The following is a 27,975-nucleotide window of genomic DNA, read 5'->3' on the forward strand; positions in this document are numbered from 1 at the left end:
GGATACACTATTCCCACAAGGAGACCAAACTTGGTCTCTTTTTTAGGAGAACTTTTGATACGATAAATCTAATTGGGTAGAAGGTCGAAACCTAGCTCAAATTCCGACTCAAATTCTGTCTCTGGCACCCTCTGCCGGCCACACCTCGCCCGCCTGGATGTGGAGCGACTCCCTGCCACCGCCCCAGAGCCTTTGGCGCCTGTTGGGACGCGCGTTACCGTGGAGACCGGCGTGCGAGGCCGGCGTGGCTCGCGAAAGGCGGAAGTCGGTTGGGGACGCGCGCGCGGCCATTTTGAGACCGGGCAAGAGGGCGGGACTGGAGCGGCCAGTTGACGGTTGACCGGTTTTAACTAGGTGACTGGTGCCACGGGGCGGGGCGAAGAGGGAGGCGCCTGGGGCGACCCCAGGAAGGGATGCGGGGGGCGGGGAGGGGGCGCAGAAGGGCAGATGCGGGAAAGGGAACGGCAGGGCGTGGAGAGCTAGGGGAAAGGGAGAAAAGGCGTGGGATTCGGCGGCGAAGGAAAAGGGCGAGGAGGGGCGGGGCAGGGGCGGGGCGAGGCGGAGGCGGGCGGGGCGCGGGGGCGGGGCGGGGAGGAGCGGCGCGGAGACATGGTGGGCGTCCGGGGCGCGGAGGACGGTGGCGAGCAGGGGGAGCGGGGTGGCGAGCAGGGGGAGCGGGGTGGCGAGGTGCCGCGGCCTAAGAGGAAGGTGAGGATCCAGAAGGTGGCGCGGGCGTGGGGCGAGGAGAAGGTTCATGGCGAGGAGACGACTCTGGGCGAGGAGATCCCGAAAGGCGAGGAAAAGGCGGGTGGCGAGAGATCCCCGGGCAAGGAGAAGGGCTCCCACCGGAGGAGGGGCGCGAAGGGGGGGCGGGGCGAGGAGCCGGCTCGGCGGGAACAGCTCGCCAAGGAGGAGGGGAAGGGGCGGGTGGAGGAACGGGGGCGGGCGGAGGAACGGGGGCGGGGCAAGGGGCGGAAGCAGAGCGAGGATCCCGCCCAGAGCGAGGCCCAGGGGCGGGGCCAGGCGAGGGGGCGGGGCCAGGGGAAGGGGCGGGGCGTGGAGAAGGGCCCGGGCCCGAACTCGGACAGGGGCGAGGCTAGGTACAAGACAGGCTTCCAGAGCCCGGTCCGAGCTAGGAGAAAGGGGAAGTACGAAGGGAATTGGGGGGGCGAGGCACGAAACGGAGGCGGAGCCAAGCACAGAGGCGCACAGCAGAGGAGCAGGACCGGGGAAAGCGGGTGGGGCGCAGGCAAAGCGAGAAACAGGAATACTGAGCCGGCGGAGACCAAGGGCGGGATGCAGAGCAGGGGCGGGGCGAAGAGCAGAGGCGGGGCAAGGTTAAGGGGCAAAACGAGGAAACAGGGTGAAACCAGAAGCTGGGGTGAGGGCAGTAGCATCAGTAGGGGCGGGTCCGGGAGTACCTGCAGAGGTGGGAGCCGGAATAGGATCCGACGCGGGACCCGGAGTCCAGGCAGGGTCTGGAATAGAGGTGCAGCCCAGAGGAAAATCAGGGGTGGCGCCAAGGGCCATGGCCGGGGCGGAGCCAGAAGCAAGAGCAGGTGCGGAGACAGGAGCAAGAGCAGGGGCGGGGCCAGGAGCAAGAGCAGGGGCGGAGCCCGGGGAAAGAGTAGGGGTGGGGTCAGGAGCAAGAGCAGGGGCGGGGCCAGGAGCAAGAGCAGGGCCGGGGCCGGGACCAGGTGCAGACGCGGGGCCAGGAGCAGGGCCAGGGCGCGACTCTAGAGCTGCGTGGGATCTCCGAAGGCGGCTCCAGAGCGCAGTCTTGCGGTGGGTGTTGATCCCTGCACTATCCAGGTTCGAGCCACGTCGCGTGCTGCCTCGCGATGTCCGCTGCTGGCCCTGTGTGGCGGAGACTCGGAGTCCTGCGGGCGCTGTGGGCACTGCTGGCGGTGCTGTTAGCCCCGTGGAGACTGTGGGCGAGGATAGAGGATACCCCACCGTGCAGCTGGCATGTTGTCCTAAGCAAAGTTGAGACCGTAGGCAACTTCAGTGGAAGCTATCGCTTCTTCTATGAAGAGACCCTTGCAGTCATGGACATGCTGTTCAGATTATGGGTGATAGGACCTCTCCATGCCGACGAGGTGAGAGGACGAGGAGTGAGGGGAAACGGAGAGGTCTTGGATCCACACCCCACTGAGCTCTGGACATTTGCCCAACCTCTGCTTGCAGAAATACCTGGGCTTCCCTTACTACCTGAAGATCAATTACTCCTGCGAGAGAGAGGTGAGTGGGAGCAGCGAGGGTGGGGATCAGTACGTATGCATCTCAGTTTGCCATCACTAACACTGTAATAGTGGTGATACCACCAGACCTTGGAGACCTGAAGGAGTCAAGGTTCCCAGTATCCTTCCAGGCACATAGTAGGTGCTCAAGTGAGGTTTTGTTTTGGGGGCTTTGGGGCCATTAACAAAGTTGAGATATAATTCATTATACTACTACTGTTTCAAATGTATATAATTCAGTTATTTTTTAGTATAGTCAGAAAGTTGTGCCGTCATCACCATCTAATTCTAGAACATTTTCCTCCCCTCAAGAAGAAACTCTGATAGTACCCCCATTCCTTTAGCCTTATAAGACCACTAATCTACTTTCTGTCCATATGGATTTTCTTATTCTGGAATATCATATTTAAATGGAATCATAAAATATGTAACCTTTGTGTCCGATTTCTTTCACTTAGCATGTTTTCAAGGCTTAACCATGTTGTAGCATGTATCAGTATTACCTTTTTATGGCTGAATAACATTCACTTGCGTGGATGACCCTTTTGTTCATCCATTCATTAATGGATGCATACTTGGGTTTTTCCATGTTTTTCACTATTAAGAATGCTGCTGTAAGCATTTGTGTACAAGTGTTTGTGTAAACATTTATTTTCAGTTCCCTTGAGGATATACCTGGGAATGTAATTGCTGGGTTATGTGTTGACTTTCCTTCTGTTTTCCAAAGTGTTTTCCAAAGCACCATTTTACATTCCCATCAGCATCATGAGGGTTTTGCTTCGCCAGTTCTTGTTACTTCCCACTTTTAATTAATTTATTTATTTAAAAGATTTATTTATTTATGCATACAAGAACTGGGGTATAAGCCAGAGGCATGGGGGGTGCGAGGATTCACCAGAGACAGTGGGGAACAGAACAGGCAGACTGACTGAAATACACTGCTGAGGGGAGCAGCTGGTGAGGCAGGAGAGGTCTGCTGCGCCATGTGGGTAGCTCCCTGGCCGGCAGGGGATCGAACTCATGCTGCAGTGGCTGGTGATAGCTTGATCGCGCTGTCTTTAACCCCAGAGCCACCAGGGAGGCCCTTCCCATTTTTTAAATTACATCAACCTACTGTGTGGACTGGTATCTCACGGTGTCTTTGATATGCATTTCCTTCATAACTAATGATGTTGAACATCTTTTCATTTGCTCACTGGCCATTTATCTGTCTTCTGTGGAGAAAGGTCCTATGCCCTTTTATTTCTTTTTATATTCTGGGTACAAGTTCCTTATCTGATTGGATACAAGTTACTTATCTGATACATGATCTGTATTTTTATGATGGTGTCCTTTGAAGCACAAAATTTTTTTTTTTTGAGGCATGTTATTTATTTATTTATTTGTTTGTTTGTTTGTTTGTTTGTTTTTTGTTTATACATGCACTGGGTACAGTCAGAAGTGCGGGAGGGTGAGAGAATTCACCAGAGCCAGAGCGGGGAGCAGAGCAGGCAGAAGGACCGAAGTACACTGCTGAGGGGAGCAGCGGGCGGCAGGAGAGGTCTGCACGCCATGTGGGACCCTCCTCCGGTGGCCGGGGAGCAGCTGGGGATCGAACCGCTGCGCCGCAGAGGTCGCCGGCAGCTTCGCAACCCAGCGCTCAACCGCTGCGCCACCGGGGAGGCACCCACAAAAATTTTTTTTTTTTAATGAATTTATTTATGTGTACAAGAACCGGGATACAGGCCAGAGGTGTGGCGGGGGAGGGTGCGAGGATTCACCAGAGACAGAGCGGGGAACCAAACAGTCAGATCAACCGAAATACGCTCCTGAGGGGAGCAGTGGGCAAGTGAGGAGAGGTCTGCTGCACCGTGTGGGCATCTCCCTGGCCGCCCGGGGATCGAACTTGTGCTGCAGAGGCTTCAGATTGCCTCATAGGTTGTGTCTTAACCCCTTGCACACCAGGGAGACCCTGAAGCACAAAAGTTTTAATGGTTTTCATAATTTTTTAAGGATTTATTTATAGAAGAACTGGGGTACAGGGCAGAGGCACAAGAGGGTGAGAGAATTCACCAGAGACAGAGCAGGGAGCAGAACAGGCAGATGGACCGAAAGCACCGCTGAGGGGAGCAGCAGGTGAAACAGGAGAGGTCTGCCGCGCCATGTGGGAATCTCCCTGGCCGGCTGGGAATCGAACCTGCGCTACAGAGGCTGCGGACAGCTTCACAGCACTGCACTCAACCCGCTGTGCCACCAGGGAGGCCCAAAAGTTTTAATGTTTAAGATGTAATTCACATGTCATAAAATAGCACCCACGTTTTCAATTTTGATGAAGTCCAACTTACTGATTTTTAAAAAAATATTTATTTATTTATGCATACAAGAGCTGGCGTGCAGGCTAGAGGTGTGGGGGTTGAGAGGACTCACCAGAGACAGAGTGGGGAACAGAATTGGCAGACTGACTGAAACACACTGCTGAGGGGAGCAGCGGATGACTCAGGAGAGGTCTGCTGCACCAGGTGGGTAGCCCCCTGGCCAGGTATTGAAGTCGTGCTGCAGTGGCTGCCGATAGCTCCATAGGTTGAGTCTTAACCCTTTGGGCCACCAGGGAGGCCCTGGTGTTGCTTAAGAAGTCTTTGCCTAGCCAGAGATCACAAAGATTTACTCCCAAGTTTTGTTCTAAGGGATTAGTTTAGGTCTCCAATACACTTTAATATGTTTTACATGGTGTAAGATAAGGGTCTGACTTTCACATATGAATATCCAACAATCTAAGCATCATTTATTGAAAAGATTAGTCTTTGCCCCACTGCATTTTCTTGGCACCTTTGTCAAGAATCCGTTGACCTTAAATGTAAGGGTTTATTTCTGAGTTTTCTTCTCTTCCACTGCTCTGTCTGTTATCCATGTGCCAGCACCACACAGTCTTCATTAATCTAGCTTTGAGGTAAATTTTCCAGTCTGTAAGTTTGAATCCTCCAACTTTGTTCTTCTTTTTCAAGATTGTTTTGGCCCAAATATGCTTTTTGAGGACAGTAGAACGTGTGAAAACTAAAACTGAAGTTCTGGAGGCAGCAGAACTGGATTTGAATCTGCCCCCCAGAACAATTTCTTGAAAAATCATAGCATAACAGTTAATTCTTTGGCCCCTGGAACCAGGCCCCTTGGGTTCAAATCCCAGCTCTGCTACATAAAAGCTGTGTGATGAGGCAAGTGACTTTGCTTCTCTGTACCAAGATTTCTGCATCCTTAATAAGCATATGATAATAATCAGAGTGGGGAACAAAACAGGCAGATTAACCAAAGCACACTGCTGAGGGGAGCAGCGGGTGAGACAGGAGAGGTCTGCTGCGCCATGTGGGCTGCTCCCTGCCTGGCCGGGAATCGAACTCATGCCACAGTGGCTGCAGATTGCTTTATAGGTTGCGTCTTAACCCTTGCACCACCAGGGAAGCCCAAGTTAGATGTTCTTTTGCGGGTAATACAGCCTTGGGAGGTGGTTTCCAATGGCCAGGTTTTTCTTACAGCCCACCAGGGAGCAGACATCAAACAATTTATGAGAGTAAGCGAAGCCACATGAAGAAGAAAACCAAACGAGGTGCTATGTTAGAAAGAGGCTGTCGTGGGGTCAGCAGGAGTCGTGGGGGAAGAGGCTTAGCAGAGATTGGAATGAGAGAAGGGGTGACTGTGGGGAGAGCTGGAAAAGCATTCCAGGCTGGGGGAGCAGTCAGTGCCAGGGCCCCGAGGCAGGAGAGAGGCTGGTTTATATGAGGAACCAGGAAGAGGCCCGGGAGTCCAGAGCGGAGCCAGCAAAGGGGAGAATGGGAGGAGCTAGGTCAGGGAGGTGATGGGATTTTTAGGGCCTCGTGGTGCATAGTGAGGTCTTGACTTTCACACTGAGTGAGATGGAGCTTTGAGGAGGGACATGAGCTGCCCCAGGTGTTCGCGTGCTCCCTCCTGCCCTGTGGGGGGCCAGGCGGAAGCAGGGAGACATCGAGGAGGCTAATGAGTGTCTAGGCCAGAGACAAGCGTGGACAGGACCAGCGTGGTCATGGCCGTGGCTTCCCTAACAGAGAGGAGGTCCCCACCCACCCATCCCAGCACCTGCCACTCTGGGACTGGAATTGAGGAATGGGGGGTTGGCGGAAGTGGCAGGAGTGGAAGACCCTGGCCAGGTGTTTCTCAGCGTGACCTCACCCCCCAATGGCTCAAGTGCAGTCTTGTCTTGGAGATGCCTCCAAGCCTTTGCTTATGCTGTTCCAGGCACCTGAGACACCCTTCCCTTTGCCTCCTTCTGTCTCCAGTCTGCCCTTCCATTTCCTCCAGCCCTACTCGGGATCCTGGCATCTCTGCAAGGTTGTCCCTGGCTACCCCTCTCCTAATCTAGCTCCAAACCTGTCATCTGGCCCCCGAAACCTATAGGCCATGTTCTCTGACCTGCCTACAGGGGAGAGTCTGTTCTCCCCACCCAACCCAGGAAGATAAGCTGCTAAAGGTGGGATCATGGCAGGGGGCACCCAGAGACTATCTTGAGGATGTACCTGTGGGGCCATCTTGCCCCCAGGTCTCCAAGGCCCTGGTCTTCAAGGGCCACCTGACAGGGCTGAAGCCCTCCGTGCTGGTCACCTTCCAGTCTCCTGTCAACTTTTATCGCTGGAAGATGGAGCAACTGCAGATCCAGATGGAGGCAGCGCCCTTCCACCACAGAGGTGGGCCTTAGGGGTGCCTGGAGGGGGTCACAGGCTGGGAGGAGTGGTAAGGGATTTCTGGGGACTTAAGCGGGGCCCATGACCCGGAGGGGAGGCTGGTGGGGCTGAGGGGTTGTTGGGGGGGCCTCAGTGGAGTTTGTGGCCTGATGCTGGAGGAGGCCTCAGCAGCTTCCATGCCTAGATGGGGCCACACAAAGTCCCCAGTGGGGCCCATGACCCAGAGGGGGGCCTGGGGCCTTGCAGATACCAATGGCAGTAGCTCTCCTGCCCGCCCATGACTGTGCAGGCATCCCTTAACAGCCTGTCCCTTTCAGGGGCACCTCTTTCTGCCCACTTGTGTCTGTGTAAGTGGCCTTCCCTCCTCTCCCCTTCCCATTTTATAATAAACCTGCCCTTTTGAATATAAACAAACAAACAAATAAAGGTACCAATGGTCTGTGGCATGGAGGGGGCTGCTAGGAGGCCCCAGCAGCCTCAGTGCCCACTGCCCACCAGGAGAGTCATGCGACAACAACACGTTCTTGTGTGACATGAGCTGGTATGTGCCCATGCCCATCAGGAATGGCAGCGTGGTCATGAACGTGGATGTCAGCAGCAACGGCCTAGGGCCCTTCATTCCTGATAAAAGGTAGCCTCTCCCAAGCCCAGGGCAGGGGGTGAAACTCAAGGAGGGCCTTTGGAATCCCCACATTCCCCAAGAACCCGGGAAGCGATCAAAGGGAGGCCAGTGGGAGAAGAGGTGCCTGGGTGGGGGTGGGGAGCAGGAGCCTTGGAACCCCAGCCCTCACCTGAGCTGGCCTCACACTTGCGCCAGGTTCCCCATAAACATCAATGGCTTCCTGCAGAGAAACAAAGACCAAATGCTTCACTTCGTTTTGGGCAATGAGGTGAGCACCTGGCCAGCTCGGAGGTAGAAGGTACTGGGCTGGGGCCCTGATGACTTCCCAACAGGTGGCAGGTACGTTGCTGTGTGCTGTCGCCCGCCAGGCTGCTGCGGTTGCCTTCCTCTGCTCAGTGGCCCTGTGAGGGAAGGTTCTCTCACATACACATTTTTTATTTTATTTTTTAAAAAGGTTTATTTATTTATGCATAGATGAACTGGGGTGCAGGCCAGAGGTCCGGGGGTGGGGGGTGGTGAGAGGATTCACCAGAGACAGAGTGGGGAGCAGAACAGGCAGACTGAATGAAATACACTGCTGAGGGGAGCAGCGGGCGAGACAGGAGAGGTCTGCTGTGCCATGTGGGTAGCTCCCTGGCTGCTGGGTGGTGGTGGGGGCAGTGGTGCTGATAGCGTGATAGCGCTGAGACTTAACCCCTAAGCCACTTGTCCTCAGTTGCTCAGCATAAGGAATGAGATTTGTGAGTGGGTCTGCCTGACACTGAACCCATATTTTCAATTCCTGTGCATTCATTCATTCATTCATTCACTCAGCAGGCACTTAACTGAGCGCATTGTGGGCACCATGGAAACATGGCGGTGAACACGCGCACACATCCCTGCCCTCATGAACTGACATTCTAGTGGGAGAAACAGATACCAAACCAGTAAACCTGAGATCAAGTCAAGTTCACAGTGGGTTCAAAGGTGGCCAGGGCTCGGGGGAGAAATCCCACTGAGGGGGTGGCCTGGGTCCATGCAGAAGGGGATCACGATGCTTAATGGAGTGGTCAGGAAAGACCTACTTGAGAAGGTTGACATTTGAGTAAAGCCTGGGAGGGGGAGAGGGAATCACGTGGATACCAGGGGAGAACATTTCATGCAGCGAGAAGGCCCTGGGGCAGGGCAGCGCCTGGTGAGTCTGAGCAGGGCTGAGGAGGCCCATGAGACCGAGAGCAGAGCTGGAGGCAGAGAGCAGAGCGTGTGGGGTGAGGTCAGAAGCGCCACAGGCATATTGTGTGGGACACCGTGGGTCCGGACTTTGGTTTTATCCTAAAGAATGGAGCCGTGGGAGGGTAGGGGAAGTGCTGAGCAGCTCCCCCACTCCACAGATCAAACTTGAGCCCCGATACTTCGTGAATGCCTCCTCAAGGCCCCTGTGGTACACCGTGGACCAGGCACCCGTGCTAATCCTGGGTGGCATTCCTGAGCAGAAGTCTGTCCTTCTCACTGATAACAACTTCAATGACGTCTTTCTTGTGGAGGTGAGTGGCACAGGGCAGACCGTGGGCTGGGGCCTCTTGAGAGATGCTGGGTCTCAGGCCCTAAAACAGTGGGACCTGGAAGGGGTCTCCAAAGACATATTAGTCCCCAAAAGAGGGAGATAACTTGAAGGAAAGACAAGGCTGCTGCTGGACAGCCTGGCTTCAAATCCAGCCTGGGTTCCACCACCTCTTGGCTGTGTGATCTTGGGCAAGTCACTTCTCCTACCTGGGCTGCCAATTGGGCGTAATATTTGTATTCACCTCATGGAATCATGGTAAGGATGACAGAAGTTAGTAGCAGCTGGAGACAGAATGACGATGGTGTGGTCGTAGCTATTATTGCTTACTAAATCCACCATTTGTTAATTCTGAAATCCAGAAAGCTGTGAAAAACTGCATTTCTCCAGGTTTAAGGCTAAAATTGATCTAAGCTAACAAAGGCTATATATAGTCTTTATTCATCTCATATAGTATTAGTATTTAGATGCTGCCCTGCAGAAATGCAAAGGAGTTTGATTATGGGGTGCTACCCTAGACCCCACTGAAAGTTTCCATGTGAATGGTATGTGTGCCATCTTACCTTTCAAAATCTGGAAAATTCTTTTTTTTTTTAAAGATTGATTTGTTTATGCATACCAGAGCTGGGGTACAGGCCAGAGTTGTAGGGGGGTGAGAGGATTCACCAGAGACAGAGTGGGGAGCAGAACAGGCAGATCGACAGAAGTACACTGCTGAGGGGAGCAGCGGGCGAGGCAGGAGAGGTCTGCTGCGCCATGTGGGTAGCTCCCTGGCCGGCCAGGGATTGAACTCATGCTGGAGAAGCTGTGGACAGCTTCACAGACTGCATCTTAATCCCTTGTACCATCAGGGAGGCCCCCAAATCTGGAAAATTCTGAGTTGTGATATGCATCGGTCCCCAGGGTTTCAGATTAAGCCTTGAGAGCTTCTGTTATTCTCAAGAGTAGTGTTGGAACGTCTGAAGCAAGTTGCTTTTGGTGGAAATGACATACGTTTGAGTTGGTGCAGCTGAAGGAGAAAGCCAACCCAGGTTGGCTTAAACAGGAAATGGATTTAGTAACTGCACATAATACAAAGTCCAAGCATGAACAGGCATCAGGCTTGGCTTGATCCAGGGCTCAAATGTGTCCTCAATGGCTTTTTCTCTAGGGCATGAGTGGAGAGACCTAGGGTGTCTCTTCTTAAAAGGACACCAGTCTAGGGGACTCCCTGGTGGTGCAAGGGGTTAAGCGTCAGCACTATGAAGCAATCCACAGCTGCCGCAGCAAGAGTTTGATCCCCGGTGGCCAGGGAGGTGACCCACATGGTGCAGCAGACTTCTCCTGTCTTACCCGCTGCTCCCCTCAGCAGTGTATTTCAGACAATCTGCCTGTTCTGCTCCCCACTCTGTCTCTAGTGAATCCTCTCACCCCCGCTCCACACCTCTGGCCTGTACCCCAGCTCTTGTATGCATAAATAAATAAATCTTAAAAAAAAAAAAAAAGGACACCAGTGTAATAAGGATTAGAGCCCCCCTCTTATGACCTCATAGGACTTTCAGTACCTCCTAAAGGTCCTATTTCCAAATTCATTCACCTTGGGGGTTAGGTCTTCAGTGTATACCTTGCTAAACAGGTGTGGGGGTGGGGATACAACTCAGTTCATAACCCGGCATATTGCCTATAAACTAGCAGTGACCTCTAGAAGCTTAATTTAGATTCAGTCTGTTAGGCAAGCCCCCTCCATGTGGTGGCGCTGTCACACTGTTCGTGAGGTGACCGGGGCTAGTGATAGTGGGTTCAGAGAGTGTCAGCCCAAAGGCCAGTTGTGTCCGAGATAGAATAGGATCGTTCAAAATGTGGCATGGAGGCAGTTTCCTACCCGTCTGTGACTGCATGGGTCTCTTTCTTTCTCTCTTTCCTAATAAAACTGTCCTTTAAAAATATGAGGAGGGGCCTCCCTCTTGGCACAAGGGGTTAAGCATCAGCAGTATGGGGCTGAGCGTCAGCAGTATGGGTATGAGTTCGATCCCTGGCTAGGGAGACACCCACATGGCACAGCAGACCTCTCCTTTCTCTCCCACTGCTCCCCTCAGCAGTGTACTTCGTCAGTCTGCCTGTTCTGTTCCCCACTCTGTCTCTAGTGAATCCGCTCAACCCCCTCCCTCACCTCTGGCCTACACCCCAGCTCTTGTATGGCTAAATAAATCTTTGAAAAATAAATAAATAAAATAAAATATGGGGAGGGGACAATTACACATATGCCTTGAGCCAAGCAGAGTTTCTGTTGTATCCACATGGGTACAACCTTGACTGGTCTGGGGAACCAAGATCACTGGTGCTGTTGAGTGTGCTCTGTGCTGCCCCAGTGTAGGGAGCCGAGCCCCAGCTGGCGCTGTCCTGCCTGCAGGCCCATGTGGAGAAATTTGGCCACCAAGGCGCTGCTGCAGGGTGAGCAGGGAGGTGCCTGGGGGCAGCTGCAGGGCCGTTTGAACCACTGTCAGAGCAGGCAGCCCCCTTCCAGGGCAAGATGTGGGGGCTGAGGCTGTGCCCCACCAGCCCACCCTGGACTCTGCTCCCCTGCAGTTGGGCATTGACAGTTGCTGGGTTGGCGCCTTCTACTGCCCCCACACCGCCTTCACAGCCACCATCTATGACACCATCGCCACCGAGAGCACCCTCTTCATTCGGCAGAACCAGCTCGTGTACTACTTCACTGGCACCTACAGCACGCTCCACGAAAGCAACCAGGGCAGCGGTGAGGGCCGGCCGGGCCAGCTGGCGGGGTTCAGGTCTCTGGCGCGGGGACCTGGCTCTTGGAACTCCAGGGAGGGCGCCTGGGAACCCACCCACCAGGGTGCCTGGGTCTGGGACTGCGGGCAGTGCGTGGGGCGGGTGCTGGAGGGACTCCAAGGCCTTGAATCATCGCTGACCACCCGCATGGGCCTTCTCCACCTTCTGTGTGTTGGGCAAGGCTTTCATCCAGACTTACCCTGGAGCTGTGAGCCAGCCGAGGGGAGAGGGAGACATCAGCGTGGAGGGAGGCCGGGGAGAGAGATGTGAGCATGCGCACGTGCAGCCTCCGGAGTGTCAGAAGCACGTGTCAAAGGAGATGTGTACCCAGAAAGGATTCAGAGTGCCAGAGAGAAAGAAACAGTGAAGGAGAGAGAGGAGGGAGACAGACAGACAGACAGACAGACAGACAGATAGGTCTTTGGAGAGCAAAGCAATGATCAGAGAGGAAAGGGACTCCTGATTCAGCCTCATTTTATTTTATTTTATTTTATTTAAAGTTTTAGTTTGTTTTTTTAAAGATTTATTTATTTATTTATACCAGCACTGGGTACAGTCAGAAGCGCGGGAGGGTGAGAGAATTCACCAGAGCCAGAGCAGGGAGCAGAACAGGCAGACTGATGAAGTACACTGCTGAGGGGAGCAGCGGGCGAGGTGCTGTTGCGCCATATGGGACCCTCACCAGCAGCCAGGGATCAAACCAGTGCTGCAGAGGCTGTGGGCAGCTTTGCAGCCCAGCGCTCACCATTGAGCCACTGGGGAGGCCCTCAGCCTCATTTTAGAAAAAATGCCACAAGCCTTCTTGTGGTTCATGTTTATACCCACCCCACGCCACCCCCCCCACCTCCTGAGCCACCCACCCCTGCCGCATGAGAGAGCAACAGGTCATAGAAACGTGGCTCTGTATTTCACTAGTTAACGTGTGTTCCCAACAACTTAATTTCTCTCCAATTGTTAGGAATTTTGACTATGGGAGAAATCAAATTAAAATGGGCTCAGTCCAGAAAAAGGGAGTGTTTGTCAACCTAGCTGAAAAGACAAGGAACATGTGGGTTCCAGGCACAGTTGGATCTAGGGGCTCACTGTAGCGGATAGCCCAGCCCTTCCTGGTGCTGGCGAGGTGACTGCCTCCTCCTCCTGGCAACTGCAGCCTGTTCTGCCCTCAGGGCCCCCAGAAAGAGCAACTCTGTTAGCCATTGCAAGCTGGGACCACGTCTGCTTTGCTCAACTTGCTCAGCTCAGTACTAAACCTCTGACCAGGGCAATGCAAATATGGGGTCGGGCCAGTCTGAATCTCATGGGGAGATTGTGAGCAGAGGGGATTTTCTCATAAGCAACTGGAGCCCTAAGTCGGGTACCCAGAGACACCGCATAGAACAGCTGCTCGGCAGGGAGGACTCACACAAGAAAATGTGGGGGTGGGGGGCCTACGTCCAAACGTTTGGGCCTCAAGTCCCCTGCTGGCCCTGACAGGGAGCTGGGTGCGCATCCTCGCTAATGAGTGCATCAAGAAGCTGTGCCCCGTGTATTTCCATAGCAACGGCTCTGAGTACATCATGGCCCTCAGCGCTGGCAAGCATGAAGGTTACATCCACTTGGGGACGATCACAGGTAAGGGTGCATTCTGGCAGCCCAAGAGACCCTTCCACACCTCACCCCCAAGATTTCTCAGGGGGAGGGTCTCAGGCTGGCGGGAGGAGAGCTCTATGAGGGGGATGATCCTTTGTAAGGGCAGGGCTGGGGCAGGGCTCTGTATCTTTTGTCGTGCATTTGGTTTCAAAGGAGGGAAGCCCAGTTCGAAAGGAATTTCAGCATAAAGAATTTGTGGACTGGTCTGAATGGAAAGACCAGGTGCCAGCTTCAGGCATGGCTGGATCCAGGGGTTGGCAGGCTGTATCATCAGGACTCTTGTCTTTGCCTTGGCAAAGTAGCATATGTGGCAAAATGATGATAGCTCAGGTTCACTGCTCCAACACATCCGACCCAAGTCACTGTGGCCAAGTCCTTTTGGCTTCATTTCTTCATCTGCAAAATGGGGCTAATGATGTACTGTTACCTACTTCACTGAGTTACTATAAGGGTGCAATAAATTGGCACACAGAAAGGTGCAGGGCAAGGTGACTTAGGGAGGGGGGTTTTCTTATTAGCCCTGTGATTTGACCTCATTTTTAGGTACACATTGCTCTCATGGGGGCTAAGGATCACCCCCCTAGGAACTGGGGGATTCACCTCTCCCACCAGTTTGAGTCACCCTAAGAGAATGAGGGCAGCACTTCCCCATTAGCTCTAGCACAAGTCCCAGGGTGGCCCTGCTGGGTCACGTGTCCAAACTGACATGTGACCAGAGACAGTGGACTTTGACAACCTAGATGCGAGCGACTGAAGGCCAGGGGGTGAGATCTGCTCCTTGGGTCCCCTGGGGTAAGGGATGGGGAGGCATAGGCACTCCAGCCTGGAGAACTGGGGGAACTGGCAGCCAGAGTGGAGAGGTGTGGGTGGGCGGGTACCAGATAGGCTGGGCCTGAGCGTGGACCTTGGCTCCTCCACAGAGGGCCGTGTGTCCTTCCAGTTGATACCCAAGGAGAGGAGTGTGTGCGAAGGGCTAAAAGGTATCCATCCCCCAAATGGGCCTTTGGGGGGGCGGGGTGGGCAGAGGGGGTTGGTGAGAGAGAAGGTAGCCTTGGGAGAGGTCCTGGGAAAGCGCTGGTGGTTTGGGGGTGGGGGGAGGGCTGGGCGTGGCTGTCATAGGAAGGACCTGGCTTGGAGGGGGTGGGCCCTGGGGTGCTCTGGACCTCTCTCTTCCCCATTCAGTTCACAACTGCTCCATACTTTGGGCTGTATACTCTGACATCAACGAGAAACTACTGCTGTTGTTGGAAACTAACAACTATACCACTACCAACGATTTCGTAGTGGCCAGCTACAGCATGGGTAATCGGGGCTCTGCGGGAGGGGCTGAGGGCAGAGGGACAGGCACCCAGGCTGTGAACTGCATGCTCATCCCGCTCAGTCTGTTTCCAGCAGACAGGTGGGAAATGTTCATGTAACTCCTGCATCAGACGTAGCCGTGGAGAACCGGGGAGAGGCTTGGTGGGCTAGAGAAACTGGGATGAAGTCAGTGTGATTGGGCCAGAGGGGAGAAGGGGTGGGGGATGGGGGTCATGAGCCAGAGACCAAATTTGGAAGATCCTTAAAGCTCGCGATGAGGAGATTTGATTGACCTGAAGTAAAATAAGTAAAAGAAGACTAGGGCCGCCATGTCCAGTTGCACAGGCTGTGCACTGCATTCCCTGGGAAGGAGTCAGAACAGCTCTCTGGGAGGCAGTGCCTTATTCTAGTCCACAGAAAGGAACTAAAGGCTAACAGGCCTTCCAAGTGGGAAGCCTTTGGAAGAGTTAGGAAGCAGGTGTCTTGCTCAGTTTCAAGTTTTATAAGCTCAGGGCCTCAGATTTTGCTGTGTTCTCCCCACCTCTAGCCAGTGATAACGTGTCTGCCCTCTACAGCATTCCGCCATTCATACCTGACGGTAGGAAGAGAAGGCGGAGTGGCCCTCAAAGGTGGGGGACTGGGAGGGGTTCAGGGGACCCCACCTCACTGCCATGTCCACTCTGCCTCTGCCCCGGCCAGCTCAGGACCTGGATTTCCTGATCCTGGGGACGGTGTCTTACACCACCTTCCCCATGGTTCCCAAGGGCATGTTCTACAATCCGTACAACCACCTGCTTTTCGTCTGGGGTAACTTCCTCCTGGAGAGGTATGGCCCAGGCGTCTTCTGCCAGCTTCCGCGTTTGGGTGGGGGCCCTTTTGGAGGTCACCAGGTCTTGAGTATGCCCAACCCCGGAAGTTATCAGGACTTTGGTGGGGAAAACAGGGTCGGGATAGTTGGGGCTGGGATGGGGGAAGCTAATACTTTCAAGCTGTGGGACCCTTTTCTGACACCTGCTATGAGGACTCCACCTACGTGAGCATGAGAAGGGGATTATCTAGGGAAAGGTTTTCACTCCTCGGGAACCTAGAGAACGCTGAGCCAAGCCCAGGGCTGTTGGCATGCTGCCAGGTTGCCCAGTGCTCCTCGTGTCTCCAGAGAGCTTGGTGCAGAAGTTAGAATCCCGTTTCCTTTGCTCGTTCTCACCAGGCCGGTGGACGACTCAGTAAAGGGTTCCTGTTAGGCTGGAAGTTTTGGGGGGTAACAGACCTCTTCTGGGGCCTTGCCAGGGTGCCCTGAGTTCCCTTCTCTGTCTGCGCAGCTATAACAATAAGGACTTCATCTACCTGGCCGACTTCCCCAAGGAGCAGTCCATCAAGTACATGGTCAACTCATTCCACGGGGACATGGCTATTGTCACAGAGACCGAGGAGGTGGGCTGCCCTGTGCCTCTGCCCACTTCCTCTCTGCCCACCCCAAGCCCCAGGGGCCTCCCTTGTCCCCCTGTGGGGATAAAGGAGCCCAGGGGAGGGAACGCCCTCAGGTTCCCTGGGGAAGGGCAGCAGAAGCTCTCGGTGGAAATGAACCCTGGATCTCAAAGAAGGGAAGTGTCTTTGCCCAATCCCCCAGCAGCGTGAACGCCCTGAACTCAGGGCCATGACCTGGTATCCAGAGGGGGCTTCTTTGATTCCATCCTGCAGTTGTTAATTTCATAACTAGGGAGCTCTCCCTGTCTGGGGATGCTCCCTGTGTGCCTGAGTCTGTCCCCGACCCTGCCCTCACAGAGTCCCAGTCCAGCTGGCAAGGCAGACCTGATCCAGACTATGGTGGTGCAGACTGGTCAGTTCTGCAGTGGGGAGAACAGCAGCAGCTGATGCACACATCAGTCTGGGGTGTATCAGGGAGGGCTTCGTGGAAGAGGGCGCTTGGAGGGAGGACATTCTGGAAACGGGAGGGGATCCTCCAGGTAGAGGCCCAGGAAGAGATGAAGTTGAGAGTCAAATATATTGGGGTAACGTGGGTGTCCGAGCAGAGATGGGAAACCGAGCCGAGGAGGTGGTGGGTGAAACACCGGAGGATGCAAAGAGTGAGGCAAAAAGAGGGATCAGCTCTAGGAACCCCAGTCTTTCAGGATTATATATATTAGGAATGCTTAGGTTTCGGCCGGCTCCAACAGTGAAGCAACTGATCATGGCGAGCGGGGGCTGGAAGCAGAGTAGCTTGGGTCCTGGGCACTAGAGAGGACCCACAGAGAAGGGGCGGGAGCGCACCTGGTTCCAGCTGGAGATGAGTGACCAAGCTTCACCCCTCAAGGGATGTGGCCATCACACTCAGCAGAGGGGTAGGTGGGGTCAGTCATCCCTATGGCGCACCCATACTCACAAACACCTGTTGCACCCCCAGATCTGGTACCTGCTGGAGGGCACCTACAAGTTGTTCAAGCTGTTCCCCTCTAGAGGCTGGGAGATGTATGTCCATCTCCAAGTGATCTCCCCTCTCTATGCTCGCCAAGAGACCATGGTCACCCTCTTCTACGAAAACAGAAAACTGTACCAGGTGCCAGGCAGGGGGCTGGGGGAGATAAGGGGCAGCCTTGGGGTGGCTGATACCCGCTCACCTGACCCTGCCTTCCCATGGCAGCTGGTGTACCTTGTGAACAAACAGCGGAGCTGGCTAGTCAAGAGGCCTATACCTGTGGCGCAGCTTCTGAACTACCAGCAGCTGCAAAACCCGCACGTCCTGAAGCGGAAAGGGTGAGGATACTGGATGGTGGCCTCAGGGAGACAGACCCTGGTGTTGCCCACAGTTGGTGGCTGCTCCACCAGGGAGATCGAGCCCTCCCCGGGGACAGCCTCAAGGACTTGGTGGGACAACTCAGGGCCAATGCAAGCTCAAAGAAGCTTGACCCATTCTGGGAGGAGGGTGCATCAGGGAGGGCTTCAAGGAGGAAGAGGTGTGAGCCCTGTGAACTGAAGGGTGAAAAATAGGCCACCTGATAAGATGGAGCAGGTTGTTGCAGACCTGAAGGGGAAGTAGGTATAGCTGGAGTACTGTGATGAGGGCAGGGCAGACTCCCGAGGCTGGTGGTCAGAGGGAGAAGCTTGAACTTGACCTGGCAGGTCCTGGGGAGCCGAGATGCTGGGGAGGTCTATGTGACGTTGCTGTGTTAACCCATCCTGTGTCCTGCAGAGGAGCTCTGGGGTGTAGCTGGGGAGAGGTGGAAGGTTGCATAGGTGTGAGTGCCCCCGTTTTGCCGGGGCCGTGTAGGGAAAAGGCCCAGGACTCTAGTCCGAGGGCCCCAGGGACGCCGGGGGCCTGGGCTGGCGGGGTTTCAGGGCTGAGTTAGATTTGGGTAGTCAGCAGAGTTGGGAGCCAGCCCCGCGGAGGCTCCCGGCGCGCCCAGCACAGGTAAGCCATGCGCTGTCCCCCACTGCCGCTCCCCAGGGGCCACCTGACACTGTCCTTCGCCTCCTTGTGCCCCTTCACCGTCATGCGCCTGCTAGCCCTGCCCAACCCGCAGCGCTACACGCGCCTGGAGCACTACCAGGCGCAGCCGCCGCGGGTCCTGGATCCCCTGGGCTTCCACAGCGCGCCCTCGCTCATGGTCTACCAGGGCCTCGTCTACTACCTGCTCTGGATGCACTCCAAATACGACAAGGTGGGCCGCGGGCAGCGGCGCTGGGGCCGTCAGGTCCGAAAAGGGGCGCAGGGGGCCGAGGCGGCCGCGGTGGCTGGCAGGGCGACGGGAGCGCAGCGGAGCTGGGCAGCCCCCAGCGTCCCCGGTGGAGGGAGGCGGTGCCCTGGGGGCGCGGTGGAAGCAGGGGCTGGAGTCGGGCTTTGGGGAGATGGTCTGGCGGGGGCAGGGGGATGTCCCTCTAGGAGCGAAAGCGGGGCTTTGGTGAAGCGCTGCAGCGGAAGCTAGAAAAAGGTTCGGGGTGCCCCTTGCCCGAGGGGCCCCCCATCCCCTCACGGTGCACACGGCCCTGGCAGCCTTACGCGGACCGGAGGCACGACGCCACCTGGTACTGGTGGAAGAACAAGTTGGACTTCTGGGTACGTGGCCCGGGGACGGGGGCGCGGGGGCTCCCCACCCCTCATCCCTGTGGTTGATTTTGGCCCCACCCCAACCCCCAGGATTACCACTTCTACCTGGCGAGCAACAAGAAGATGCCCAATAAAGTGCACATCGACACGATCGGCTACGAGAAGGTCTACGACCTCAAGGCCCAGCACCAGCTGCCCGAGCGCATTTTCCTGGACAAGGGCACCAGCTACAGCTTCTCGGTGGTGCTGACCACCAGCCAGGAGGCCTTCCCGGCCAACCTGGGTCAGCGGGCGGGGCCCGGCGGCGGCGGAGGGGCTGGGGGGCCCCGGGGGTGGGGCGCGGTCTGAGCCTTGGGGGCGGGGTCTGCGCCCGGGGACGGCCCGGGTTAAAGCCGGGCTTGCCCCCTCCCCCTGCCCCGCGCAGACACCTCGGTGGACCTGGCGGTGGTGCTGGCCCACCCGGCCTGCATCGAGGCGGGGGTGAATCGGAGGTACCTTGTTAATCGCAATTCGGTGCTTTTTGAGGTGAGACCCGGCGGAGAGGAGCTGTCGAGGGAGGCCGGTGCTCTGGCGCGGGGTGGGAGCCCGCGGTGGTTTGGAGGCTCTCGGAGGCCCCCCAAGCCGCTCACCCTTCGCCTCCGCCCGCCCCAGGTCACGTTCAGTGACAGGAGGGTGTGCGTTGAGCAGGGCATCAGCGGACACCACGTGAAGAAGACCTCCATGCTGGCCAGGGTGCGTGGCCCTCTAGCCTAGGGGAGGCCCGCGGGGTGCGGGGAAGGACTGGGTGCGGCGCTCACGGTCGCCCGCCCCTCCCGCAGGTGGTGGGCTCCTCCGGGCACTGCTTCCAGAACACGCCCCACGGGCCCAGGATGCAGGTATGCGCCCCTGGGTGCGGGGCCCTGCGCGGGGGCGGGAAGGGGCGGGTCTAGTCTCCGGGCGGGTTCCCAGCGCGCCCCCTGGCGGTGGCGACCCTAATCCCGTCGCTCGCGCTTCTCTGTGGTGGCGCCCCCGCCCGCTCCTTGCACCCATTCAAGCGGTCAGCGGCCTGCGGTCTGAACACGCGCAAGCTGGTCGGTTCCTTCTGGAGTTTTTCTGCAGGAGGGAAGTAAAGTCACCCCAAGAAAGGGCTTTTCCCAGTTGGCATAGAGGCCCCCTGCCGGCCAGCCTGGCCTTTTTTGACAGGTGCCCTTCATCTGGGCAAGGGTGTGGGCTTTGTTCACTCCTTGGGGTCCTGGGTTCTTCTCATGCGTACCCACATGGTATCCCCTTTGCACGGCGCAGACAGAGGCTCAGAGAGATGCTGGCAGCTCCTCGGAATAACCCAGCAATTAATAAGTGGTAAAGAAGGGACCTGACCCAGAGGCCTTGTTCTTACCCACTTTCCTCCCTACTCACCCGTAGACAGAACCTGGTCCTCTGCCCCCGCCATCCCCCTCCCCACCCCTCAGAATGACCCAGGGCCCTAAAAACAGGTGTTGTACTAGCCGGGACTCCTTAGATTACCTGAGATAATGCCTGTCAAGTAGAGATAAGGGTGACTGACCCCAGCCCCCAAGAAGGGTTCCCTGCACCCTTTGCCTTTTAATCTCAGGAGGTGAGAGTTAATATTCCCATTTTTGACCCAGTAAATCCCTTCTAGGAAACTAATCTGCAGCATACTGGAGCAAAGGGTCAGAAACAACTTAATATCCCTTAACGGGAGCGCTCAGATGACTCGTCAGTGGAAAACTGCAGCAGTTGGAAAAAAAAGAGTGGGGAGGTGGGCAAAGATCTCCACATACTGATACGGAATGGTCTCCCAAGTGTATTTTCTTCTTTTTTTTAAGATTTATTTGTTTATGCATACAAGACCTGGGGTACAGGCCAGAGGTGTGGGGGGTGAGAGACAGAGTGGGGAACAGAACAGGAAGATCAACTGAAACGCACTGCTGAGGGGAGCAGCGGGCGAGACAGGAGAGGTCTGCTGCGCCATGTGGGTTGCTCCCTGGCCGGCTGGGGATCGAACTTGTGCTGCAGAGGCTGCGGATAGCTTCATAGGTTGCGTCTTAACCCCTTGCGCCACCAGGGAGGCTCCCCAAGTCTATTCTTAAGAGAAAAAGGCAGAGCACAAAACAGTATTTGCACAGTATTGACCTGAAAGAGGCTAACTGAGAATATATTTCCCTGATTGCTTTTATTTGCAAGAAACATCTGGGCTGGACAGTACTCACTGCTCACTGTGGCCCGTTGCTCTTGGCATGGAGGTGACACAGGACAGCTGGAGGGTGGGGAGAGCGGTGAAACTTTTCCGTGTGTGTGTGTGTGTGTGTGTGTGTGTGTGTGTTTGATCATTGACTATATTACCCACCTAAAATTTAAGTCTGAAAAAAGCCAATGACTTTTAGTTTCCAAATAGACAGGGAAACAGAGGCATTCCCGGCAGGGTGTAGTCAGGTCACTGCTTTGTTGTCCCCTCACGCTGGGCCTTTCCAGTTTCTTGTCCCTTCCTCTTCTCACCCCTGTGTCACCAGATCATTATTTGGAGGCCTTGAACTCTCTCTGGCTTCCCGTCCTGGGGAAAATGTAGAACCTGGAATAACTGATAAACCGCGGGCTCTCGATCTGCAAATATTGGAAGGAAGGAAAGGAATTGACACATAGTAGGTGCTCCAGCAGATTCTGTTGGATGAACAAAGGTCTGGGCTTCTCTGGGAGGGGGCCTGGGCTGGGGCTGGAATCAAGAGGTTTGACCAGGAAGGTCATTCATTCATTCATTCATTCATTCACCTGCCACACTCCAGCACCACAGAGGGTGCTAAAATTACAGCAGAGAACAAGAGGCAAAATCCTGACCTTGTGAAGCTGCTGTTGAGTGGGGAGGATGCATTAGTTAGGGCTGCCATAACAAATAACCATGGGGTGGGGGCATTCTTTACTCCCTGTTCTGGCGGCCAGAAGTCCCCAGTCAGAGTTGGTTTTCCCTCTGGAGGTTCTGTTCTTTGCCTTTCCTCCAGCTTCTGGTGGTTGTTGACAGTCCTTGGCTAGTAGACATACCATTGTGATCTCTGCCTGTCTCCACAAGGAGTTGTCCCTATGTCTCATCCCAACGTCCTCCTCTTGTAAAGACAGTGTCACATCCCAGGATTAGGGCCCATCCTAATCTTAACTTCGTCACATGTGTAAAGACCTGCCGCGGACCAGCACAGCAGTAGACGATGAGGCCACCTCAGGGTTGAGAGAAGCGTGCAGGGTGGTCAGGGCGTCGGTGAAAGAAATGACAAACAGACACACTTCAAGAGTGTAAATCTGAGTGTAATTTAATTTGAGTTGGTGACCAGTATATATCTGTTTTCTAAAAGCACAGGAAAGGCGAACATCAGTGAAGAAATCAGCTTGCTTATAGGTTTAGCTTATCATTGACAGAGCAGTGATTTACATCTGGACTCAGGCGCATTCCTAAGTAGTTAGGCTATTAATTTTTCTTTTTGTTTTATGTGAATACTTTTTGTTTAAACTACTCACTACCACTAAATTACTATTAATTAACACGGGTGAATTTTACTTTTCACAATGTAATATTTTTATCATTAAGATTAATACTAACAAGGCTAAGCATACAGCAGAGAAATTATTAAGCTAACAGTTCTATTAATACAGAGTTTAGTAACGTTTCATTTGAATTAGCCTAGTTATTAGATTTTATATGTTATTTTTTAATCAGCAAACCAATGACCTTTTAGACAGAGAGAGAGAAAAGATTTTAGAGAGACAGTTGTATTAGAATAAAGTTTGTGGGCCTTGAGAAGGTGAGATAAGTTTCCGTGGGGACAGCATTCCTGTAGTGGCTCCTGGTGGTCGTTATCTTTCAACAGGCTTCCGTCTGATCTATGTCTTCAGGGAGTTTGCTGTTCTCCCCCTGCGGGCTGGTTCCTTGCCCAGCCGGACCTAGGGATTCCTAGAGGTCACTGCAGGGGGAGGTGCAGCAGGTATGTCTTCAGGGGGTTTTGCTGTTCTCCCCCTGCGCGCTGGTTGCCCAGCCGGACCTAGGGACCGTGGCGCAAGCCATTAGCCCTAAGGGTCACTGCAGGGGGAGGTGCAGCAAAGACCTTATTCCAAATTAGGCTGCCAGCAGGTAGCAGAGGGTTAGGACTTCAACATGTACGTTTTGGAGCACACAGGGTCACAACAAGTAAGATACACACAAGATAGTGTGTGCTAAGAGGTGTTGAGTGTTTATTTTTAAGGAAAAATAAGCAGGCAAAGGGCACTGGGAGGTTAGCAATTTCCACAGACTGGTTCAGGGGAGGCCTGGGGAGCAGGAAGCCTTTGAGCAAAGACCTGAAGGAGGTTGGGAAAGCGAGCAGTGTGGTGAGGTGGTGGAAAGGCCTGGAGATTCCTGTCTTAGGCTAAGGGGCAGCGAAGAGCCATGGAGCCTGGGTCAGGCTGAACACGGAGGAGAGAAGAGAGAGAAGGCCATGGGGACAGAGCATGTGAGGCCCAGCAGGGTTTGGGGCAGGGGAGGGATCCAGGTGTGCACAGGTCTCCTCTGGCTGCCTGTTGTGGGGAGACCCTGGGTGGAGACAGCAGGGAGGGAACTGGACCTGGCAAGCAAAGGCGTTGGGGGGAGGGGTGGAGAGTGGGTCTATTTGAAGTCTAGAGACTGTAGGATATCTGCATGCACTGGATGTGGAGATGAGAGAAAGATTTCCAGGAAGAGGCCAAGGCTTTTAGCCTGAAATGGAGGGGGGAGGTGCCATTAACCGCAGTGGGCTGTGGGTAGTGAGAATCTGAGCTGCCTGTTAGACCTGGTGAATGAGCGACTGACAGGCGGAAAGTCTTTGGTCCAGGCCTTGGCATGAGAAGTGCTTGACCTGTGGCCACCACCTCCTCTCTACAGTCACTGCCAGATGCAGGACACAGTCTCTGGATGTCCATGCCACTTGATAGTTAGGTAGAACCCCTGAATCCTCTCCCCAGAAATGGACCAGGGGCCACTCATTCTGAAGACAATGTCAGGAGGGTTCCCTGACCCATGGATCCTATCTTGGGCCTTACTTCTTCCTGTGTTCCATGCTCCCCCAGGTATATTATTTGAGAATTCAGGTCCAACTTCAACCCTTTGCAGTCTGACTAAGCGCTGGCACGTCCAGAGGTTTAGGGGTGGAGGTTTTGTATGTCTCATCTGGAGGCAGTTGGAGCAGCCCATCTCAGATCTAACCCCGGCTCTACCTCTTACTGGCTGTGTGATAATAAGTGTCTTGACCTCTCTGTGCCTCACTTTGGCCTTCTCTTACTTGGAGATCTCTTACATAGTCTCTCTACCACGCAAGGCTGTTGAGGGGATTAAATGGGTGTGAATACCTGTAGCCCTTAGACTGTCAGCCAGCGCCTTGCCAGCACTCAGAGCCACCTGAGTGAACTTCAATAGAGTATCGTTTTCTCCGTGATGGGGGCCTGGCCCTCTGTGGTGAGGAGCCTGGCAGGTAGCTGGCTGTGTGGCAGGAGGGGTGTCTTCGCCAGCTCCCCAACCCCACTGGAGGCTTTTCCCCTCCCGCTCAGGGCAACCTGATGCTGCCCATACTAATCGGCTGCCCACCGGGCAAGCGTCTGGCCTTCGACATCTCCTACACGCTGCAGTACAACCGCCATCAAAACAAAAAGTATTTCGATTGCGTGAACCCCGACCCTGAGATGCCCTGCTTCATCTTCCGCGACAGTGCGTGACCCGCCCAGGCCACTGGACTGCCCGCCATAGCCCCGCCCCCAGCCTCTTCACCCCCTCCTGACACCCCACCCCCTCCCCCCTTGCTCCTTCCTCTGTCCTCGAACCGAGCTAATTTCTTCTCCTGAGCCCCACCCTCTCCAAACCCACAGTCTTCTACCCTTTCTTCTTGATCCAAGATTTGGTGACGGGAGAGTCTGGCAGTTTTCAGGGCAGGTAAAGACCTGGTTGACAGGAGGGGGCGGGTGGCGAGGGTGGGGGTGGTGGAGGGGACCCTCGCCTGTGCTCCCCGCAGCTACGTGCTGAAGGTGGTGGGCGGCGGGCCCACGATCAACAACATCACGGACTACAGCGAGGAGGAGATCTACCGCTACAACAGCCCCCTGGACAAGTAAGCCCAGTGGGTGCCCATCGCGGCCCTCCTGCATTCGCAGGCCCCTCCAGCTTTCCAGCCACAGACCTCTCCCTGGGAGCCCGCCCCACCCACTTCACGTCTATGGCCCCGCCCCTTCAGGTCTCTGGTCCCACCCACCCCGCAGGGTTCCCCCCACCCTTCCTGACACTTCGCTCTGTGCAGCTGAGGGCCCGCCCTCTCTGCCAGCACTTTCCCCTGAGGTTCTGCTGTGCTGCAGGTCCCACAGCCTCATCTGGACCTCCACAAAGAACAAAACCACCACCGACGACATGGCCTTCACCATCATGTCTCATAAGAACCCTGGCATGCAGTGAGTGCACCGCCAGGCTGCAGGCCCTCTTTTCCCCCAACTGCCCACGTCTGTCAGGCCTGCCCATCCCGTCTGCCAAGGAGGGGGGGGGGTGGGGGGTGGGGGTCACCTTGATCCCTGAGTCACACTTGACATCCTTTGTGTTCTTCAAATGGGGCTGATCTTTCCATAAGCTAGACCCTCTGTCTGCAGAGCTCGTTCCTCTTCCTCTTTCTTCCAGCCTTTAGTTCAGATGCTCCTTGATCAAGGAAGACTTTCCCAACTCTTGTGGATAGGACATTTGGCTCTCATCCTGCTCCTGCTGTGCTTCCCCAGTGCATGCCCCAAGTCCCCACTTGTGGCCCGTTGTCCCAGCTCTCTCCCTTCTGCCTGTGGTGTGTGCGCCCAGATCCCAACTTGCTTGACCCCTCTGTGGCTGGCACATAGGTCATTACAATATGGAGATCCTTCTGTGACAGATGGGCTCTGTCTCCCTTACAGGTCTGAATAGACTGACCATAGTGTTTGTTGACTTAAACAACGAAAAACAGATTAGTTCACACATGGTAGGCACTGCCTGATACTTAAATGGAGGTATTAATGAATGAGTAGAACAAAGAGCAACAAATTCGTACATTAGGGCTCGCTCAATAACTATTTGATTCAATGAAAAGTAGAAAATGATGCCTCGGGCAAATGAAGAGGGTGAATGAATGAGCAAGTTTACCAACTTGCAGTCTTATCAGTCTGTGTTTACTGGATGAATGAATTCATGGAAGAATAAATGAATGAAGATATGACTTTGTACCTAGTAGGTCTCAAGCTATCTTTGTGAGATGAAGGAATGAAGGCAGCAGGGATAAGAGAGGAGTTGGCACATATGGGTATACAATCCTTAATCTAGGTGAATGCATAATAATGGAAGTATTGACAGATGGAGATGTAGAGGCAGGAGAAGTAGGTCACATGGTAAGCACTCGGTCATCCTTATTGGATGAACAGATGAAGGGGTGAATGAGGGAAGATGGTATGAAATTGCACCTAGTAGATATTCACCCAGAGTCGGGGAGAGGGCAGAATCAGGTTGACCTGTATAGCCCAAGTAACCGAATTCGATCCCCCTAGGTGGCTGTGTCGGGAGAATTCTCCATGCCATGACACCGTTCCCAATAGCATCTACGCGCCAGAATTCTTCTTCAAGATATTAGTAAGCAATAGGTAAGCCAGACATGTGGCCCTGGTGGATTTGGGGGTTTCTTGGTGGGGTGCCTGACTACATCCCCAATTCTAAACTCCATCCTTTACCAGAGGTGTGGACAAGAGCACATACTGTGACTACCAGCTCATTTTCCTACTGCATATCCATGGGCTCCCACTCAGTAACTGGCGGGCCCTCCTCATCTTCCTGGTGAGTGGGCTGCCCGGGAGCTGCCCTGCTGGGAGGTGGGGGCCCCCAGGCTGCTCACCTACACCTGTTGTGTGGTGCCTGCATAGGTGTCAACCGGTATATTTGTCGGCCTGCTGATCCTCTACGTCATCTACATATGCGTCTTGTTGCCCCTTATGGTGAAGGCCTGCAGCTTCCTTCGCTGGAAAATCAACAACCTCATTACCTCAGAATCCTTCTACACCTACACCTCCTCTTCCAGAAAATTATATATGTCCTCTAGGTCCAGATCTAGGTTAAGCTATAGCAACACCCAAGTTATCCCCAGGATGCCACAGCAGAGCCAGCCTGAGAAAACTGTGAAGGTGATGTAGCTTACCTGGGCCTCCTGCATTAACCCACAACCACCCTCATCCCTCATTTCCCCAGACCATCTTAGAAATGTAACCAGCAACGCATCTCATGCCTTTCTTTCTATTTTGATTGAATTTGCACTCCTTCAGATACAAGTGAGGCCTCACGCAGGTCCAGCTATGGGTACATGTATAGTTAGTTTGTACAACACAGCTGCATAGGTCATTACAATATGGAGATCCTTCTGTGACAGATGGCAAAGAGCAGCTTCTCTATGTGCTTGTCCCCGAGCTACTCCCCAGCATGCCCCTCGCCTCCCTAAAGACCAGCAGGGCCTCCATGATTCAGGCCCATTGCTTTGGCCTGCAGTCTATTCTGATTGTCAGAGCCCAGGTTTAGTACCAGTCATTAAATATTTTGAATGTCAACATCTATCTAGTGTGTGGCTTAAGGAGAGGACTCTGGAAAAGTTAAGATTTTGGTTTTCGTTGCAAGTAGCAAAAATTTCACTCAAAGGATCCAAATGGAAGTGGTAGTTTATGGACTTTGTTAATGTGGGCTTCAGGTACAGTTTGATCCAGAATACCTCAATGTGCATAGGATTCTGGCTTCATTTTTTCTGTTCTTTCCCTGCTCTGCCTTCTGAGTATAACTAGAGGTTAATTGCAATCCCCAAGGTAACCACTAAGATAATAAAAAATATGCAGAAGGAAACAAAGGAATAAAAATCATACACTACAAATAATCAATTAGATTTTTTTAAAAAAGTAGCAATGGAGGAATTGAGGGCCAAAAACATACAGAAAGCAAATAGCTAAGTGATACTAGTAAAGTCCTTATTATTAATAATTTCTTAAAAGTTAATGGGTTAAAGTATCATGAAAAGGCAGAGATTGTCAGGTTGGATTTCAAAACCGGATCCATCTCTCCCACGTGCTGTCCATAAGCGACTCACTTTAAGACATGTTAAAAATAAGAGGATAGAAAAGAATATTCCATG

General features: G+C 54.1%; 1 protein-coding gene across 4 annotated transcripts; it reads left to right on the forward strand.

Annotated features, from left to right (window-relative positions):
- Nucleotides 1-298: 298 nt before the first annotated feature.
- CATSPERG (cation channel sperm associated auxiliary subunit gamma) lies at nucleotides 299-27,951 on the forward strand. 4 transcript variants are annotated; one of them, XM_037517873.2, is made up of 29 exons: nucleotides 299-354; nucleotides 1,813-2,099; nucleotides 2,188-2,241; nucleotides 6,784-6,928; nucleotides 7,424-7,556; nucleotides 7,743-7,815; nucleotides 8,918-9,070; nucleotides 11,653-11,824; nucleotides 13,333-13,470; nucleotides 14,409-14,468; nucleotides 14,671-14,790; nucleotides 15,335-15,385; nucleotides 15,487-15,613; nucleotides 16,107-16,218; nucleotides 17,189-17,341; nucleotides 17,426-17,538; nucleotides 18,230-18,443; nucleotides 18,776-18,838; nucleotides 18,920-19,112; nucleotides 19,254-19,354; nucleotides 19,481-19,561; nucleotides 19,648-19,704; nucleotides 24,368-24,524; nucleotides 24,683-24,746; nucleotides 24,826-24,921; nucleotides 25,163-25,255; nucleotides 26,360-26,452; nucleotides 26,543-26,642; nucleotides 26,729-27,948. In XM_037517873.2, exons 2-29 carry the CDS (start codon nucleotides 1,842-1,844, stop codon nucleotides 26,993-26,995), a joined length of 3,441 nt encoding a protein of 1,146 aa, XP_037373770.1. In that variant the 5' UTR covers nucleotides 299-354; nucleotides 1,813-1,841; the 3' UTR covers nucleotides 26,996-27,948. The 4 variants fall into 4 exon arrangements, with proteins under 4 accessions (XP_037373770.1, XP_037373772.1, XP_054553113.1 ...); XM_054697138.1 differs by lacking the exon at nucleotides 299-354 and having other exon boundaries at nucleotides 26,729-27,949; XM_037517874.2 differs by lacking the exon at nucleotides 299-354 and having other exon boundaries at nucleotides 2,019-2,099; nucleotides 7,488-7,556.
- The last annotated feature ends 24 nt before the right edge of the window (nucleotides 27,952-27,975 follow it).

The sequence above is a fragment of the Talpa occidentalis genome, unplaced genomic scaffold (assembly GCF_014898055.3).
Source record: "Talpa occidentalis isolate TD23 unplaced genomic scaffold, MPIMG_talOcc4v2.1 talOcc4.17, whole genome shotgun sequence".
In the NCBI taxonomy this organism is placed as follows: Eukaryota; Metazoa; Chordata; class Mammalia; order Eulipotyphla; family Talpidae; genus Talpa; species Talpa occidentalis.